This window comes from Oryzias latipes, chromosome 15 (genome assembly GCF_053564925.1).
Source record: "Oryzias latipes strain Hd-rR chromosome 15, Olatipes_Hd-rR_3.1".
In the NCBI taxonomy this organism is placed as follows: domain Eukaryota; kingdom Metazoa; phylum Chordata; class Actinopteri; order Beloniformes; family Adrianichthyidae; genus Oryzias; species Oryzias latipes.
Window position 1 is genome coordinate 14,658,639 of NC_136251.1, and position 3,377 is coordinate 14,662,015.

The following is a 3,377-nucleotide window of genomic DNA, read 5'->3' on the forward strand; positions in this document are numbered from 1 at the left end:
CAAATCCAGCCTTGATTAGCTTTTAATTTGTGGGCGGTGAGGGCGGAGAGGGCCGCGGTAGTGCGTAGAGTTGGGCGTGGAAGGCGGGTTGCGTCTGCGGGCCATACAACGCCACTTGCGGCTTTAATTTGTTTTCAGTTTTGTGACATTTTTGTGGGTTTGTCTCTCATAACTGAGTAAGGTGGTGTCATTTTATTCAGATCTTGGTGTTTATGAGGAAAACACAGGAGAACATTTGACTTTAAAGAAATTTATTTTTGTTAAGTACGTCACAGGAAGTTAATCGTCTTTCATGTAGGAAATCTGACATAAAAATGTGGACTCAGACTTCAGTTGCTCCTGTGGCAGACATGGATGAAGCTGATGAAGATTCTGCTGAGTTTTTACAGACCGAAGCTTCCCAGGAACCCTTTCGAACCTGAGAGCACACAAACATGAAAGCGTAAACTGTTGTGGTTCTGCCCTGGCAGATTGTGGGACATTTGTCATGAGGTGGGGCTACTACACCCACAGAAACAACTGTCTGTTTGGGTGGATTTGTAGGTCAAAAGGTTCCTTCTCCATAAATCTGCTTAGGAATGGCCGGAAGAACCCGACAGATCTTTCTGAAAATTCTTCCCATTCCTTTTGTGTCATGCCATTTCTTTCTGTCTGTAAAACTTACCTCCCTCCTTGTTCTCCTTTTTGCCTCCAATAGCAGAAAGTGCGTCATCAAGACCAAAGCCCCCTTCTCCTTCCACCTTCGCTTCTGCTCCTCCTGCTTGTCCTTTCACCTTCACCCCCGCCTGTCCCCCTGCTTCTGTCTGTCCTTTCTGTCCGTCGTTCCCACTCAAAGCACTCTTCACAGCTTGTTCCACCATTTGACCTGCAGATAAGCACATGGTGAGCTCTGTCTGTCCTTTGTCAGTCAGTGAAAACATCTATATAGGCATCAGAGCTACAGCATAGACTTCAGCCAAGTCGTCATCAAAACTGGGCAAAAAGAACAGACCAAGTCAGGTTCCTGATCTTTATTCATTTCATTTTTCACAAGTTCTTGTGCTGATGCACCACCTTCCATCTGGATCATTAAAGCCAGTTGGAATTCTATCTTTAAACTTTAGTTTAATTAGAGATCTGGACCTCCACAGTCACCTTCTCCAGTTCATGTGAAGAGATGCAACAAACTGCGGCTCACCTCATGGGAGGGGCAAACAAGAAGACCAAATTTGACCACAGTTGTGCGACAGCAGTGGCACTTTCATATTACGTTGTCTCTTCTGTCACTGTGACTGCTGGAGAGGAGAAGTCCCAGTAGAACAAAAATTCTGATACAGTAGACATCGAATCAGATTGATCCAGAACCAGGAGAAATAGAACAGATCACTGCTGTTTCAGATCCGCACTGACAAACAGTTAAATGTAGATCTTGTTTGAAGCTGCTGGCTTCTAAGACCCTCGATGGTCAATGAGGTAAATTCTCATCAGATCTCATTTGCCCTCCGGGTCTGAGTTCTACAGTCAGCAGTAGAACTTTGGGTCAAAACTAAATGGGATGATTATACACAGAGAAGGAAGGAGCTTTAGTGAACAGTGGCCAAACGTGTATGGGTGCAATCAAACGCTTGAAGGTAAACTTCAAAAACAAAGATGCAGTTTTTATAGTGAAGGGCCTAAACCTTCTGAAAGGTGGAGATCTGCCCTTTAGTGAGGATTACATGAAGATTTAGATGTTATCTCTATTGAGACAGTGCCTGATCTGTCGCTAATAACATGTTTTCTGCAAACATGACTGACAGGAATTCAGCAACTGAAAACCTTGCTAAAAAATTGCATTTTCCTACTGTCAGTCTCTAATTCAAAGCCCTCGACAACTACAAAAAAAAGTTTAAGGGTAACATTAACAGAAAAAAATGTAAGAATGATTTAAAAAAAAAAGGTTGTTTACAATGATGACAGTGCAGCAATAAATGCTTTTGCAAAAATATTAGAAAATGACAAACGAAAATAAAAATCAAACAGTTTTTATAAATGCACGAAAATCAATAAAACCGTTTACTACAATACCTAAGGTAGCTAAAAAAGAATGAAATCATGCAAAACATAGATAAATCTCAAAAATTGAAACAAAAAAAACAACATCTAAAGCTAACATAATCTAAAACGACATAATGTTACACCTTCCAAAAGTAGAATAATAAAGAAACGCCAATGAAGGAACTACAACCAAAGACTTTCAAAAAGCCTGAAAGATATGCATTTTAATGTAAGCATGAAGGAAAGATCTGCTGTTGTGGCTTCAAACCTAATTTGAAACATGGAGGGGGTTAATAAACCTCACTACGCAGCAGCATAAACTGCGTGAGTGGTATTTTGGATCAGCTGAAGCAGACAGGAACTGAACATGTTTTTGTTTACACAGAAACACAAATAAGAACCTGACAGGCTCACACTGAAACTCACCTGCTTTCTTGCCGGCTTGTTCGACGACTTCAGGATTCGAGCCCACCATTGACTTGATCATATCCATGGCTGCTAAGGGATGTGTGCAGATTTGTGTGTGAGCAGTGAACAGCTCCCAGCTTTAAACTGTTGCTGTCTGATGCTCCTCCTGCAGGAACCAGGCGTGGCTGCAGAGTCTGCACACTGCCAAGGGAGGCACAACCCTGTTTGAATTGACATATGTTGTGTGACTCATAAGTTCAATTTTGGGTACATACTTCTTTGTCAACTTGTATTGCACTCACAATGGCGGGTGTGGCTCCTGTTCATTCTCTTTTAAACAATCCCACAAAATTCTGAAGCAACACATTGTTTTTCTCCAAGAGTAAAGAGAAAAATGTTTTTAACCAGCAATGTTCTAGCTTCAGGAATGCAGAGGGGCCACAAAAAGATTATGTATTAAACACCAAAAAAAAAAAGAAACCAGAAATGACTCACAGTGCATTTAAAATCCTGTGCAAACAGCAGGATTGAAGTAAGGATTTAGCGCCTGCTGTGGTTTCACTATGGAGACCAAAGAAGAGAAGGGATGTCATAAACCAAAACTAAATTTAACTTTATTCAAATAGATATTTGTGGAAACAATTTAGACTTTAATGTAGGAGGTTACTTATGACAACTGTGTCATAAATAAATAAGTGCGAAGCAGCAGAAGACATGAACCTTGCTGCCATTCATACAACCATGTAACCTGTAACCACCAGGAGAATGTGAGGTTCCGTGTCTTGCTCAAGGACAACTTTGACTTATGGGTAGGTAAGGCAAGAGCTGAACTTGTGAGCTTCAAATCAGTGGTCAACCACTCTACCTCTGCACCACAGCCTCCCCAATGCAGCTTAGAGGAGATAATAACTGTAAAAACAAAATAAACAGCTCAACCTTTCTGGAAAATACAA

The 3,377-nt window shown here is 41.1% G+C and overlaps 1 protein-coding gene across 1 annotated transcript; it reads right to left on the bottom strand.

Annotated features, from left to right (window-relative positions):
- Nucleotides 1-234: 234 nt before the first annotated feature.
- On the bottom strand, nt 235-3,377 carry LOC101172678 (uncharacterized). Its single transcript, XM_004077015.3, has 3 exons — nt 2,443-3,377; nt 665-865; nt 235-418 (listed from the first exon to the last, which is right to left on the bottom strand). Exons 1-3 carry the CDS (start codon nt 2,507-2,509, stop codon nt 384-386), a joined length of 303 nt encoding a protein of 100 aa, XP_004077063.1. The 5' UTR covers nt 2,510-3,377; the 3' UTR covers nt 235-383.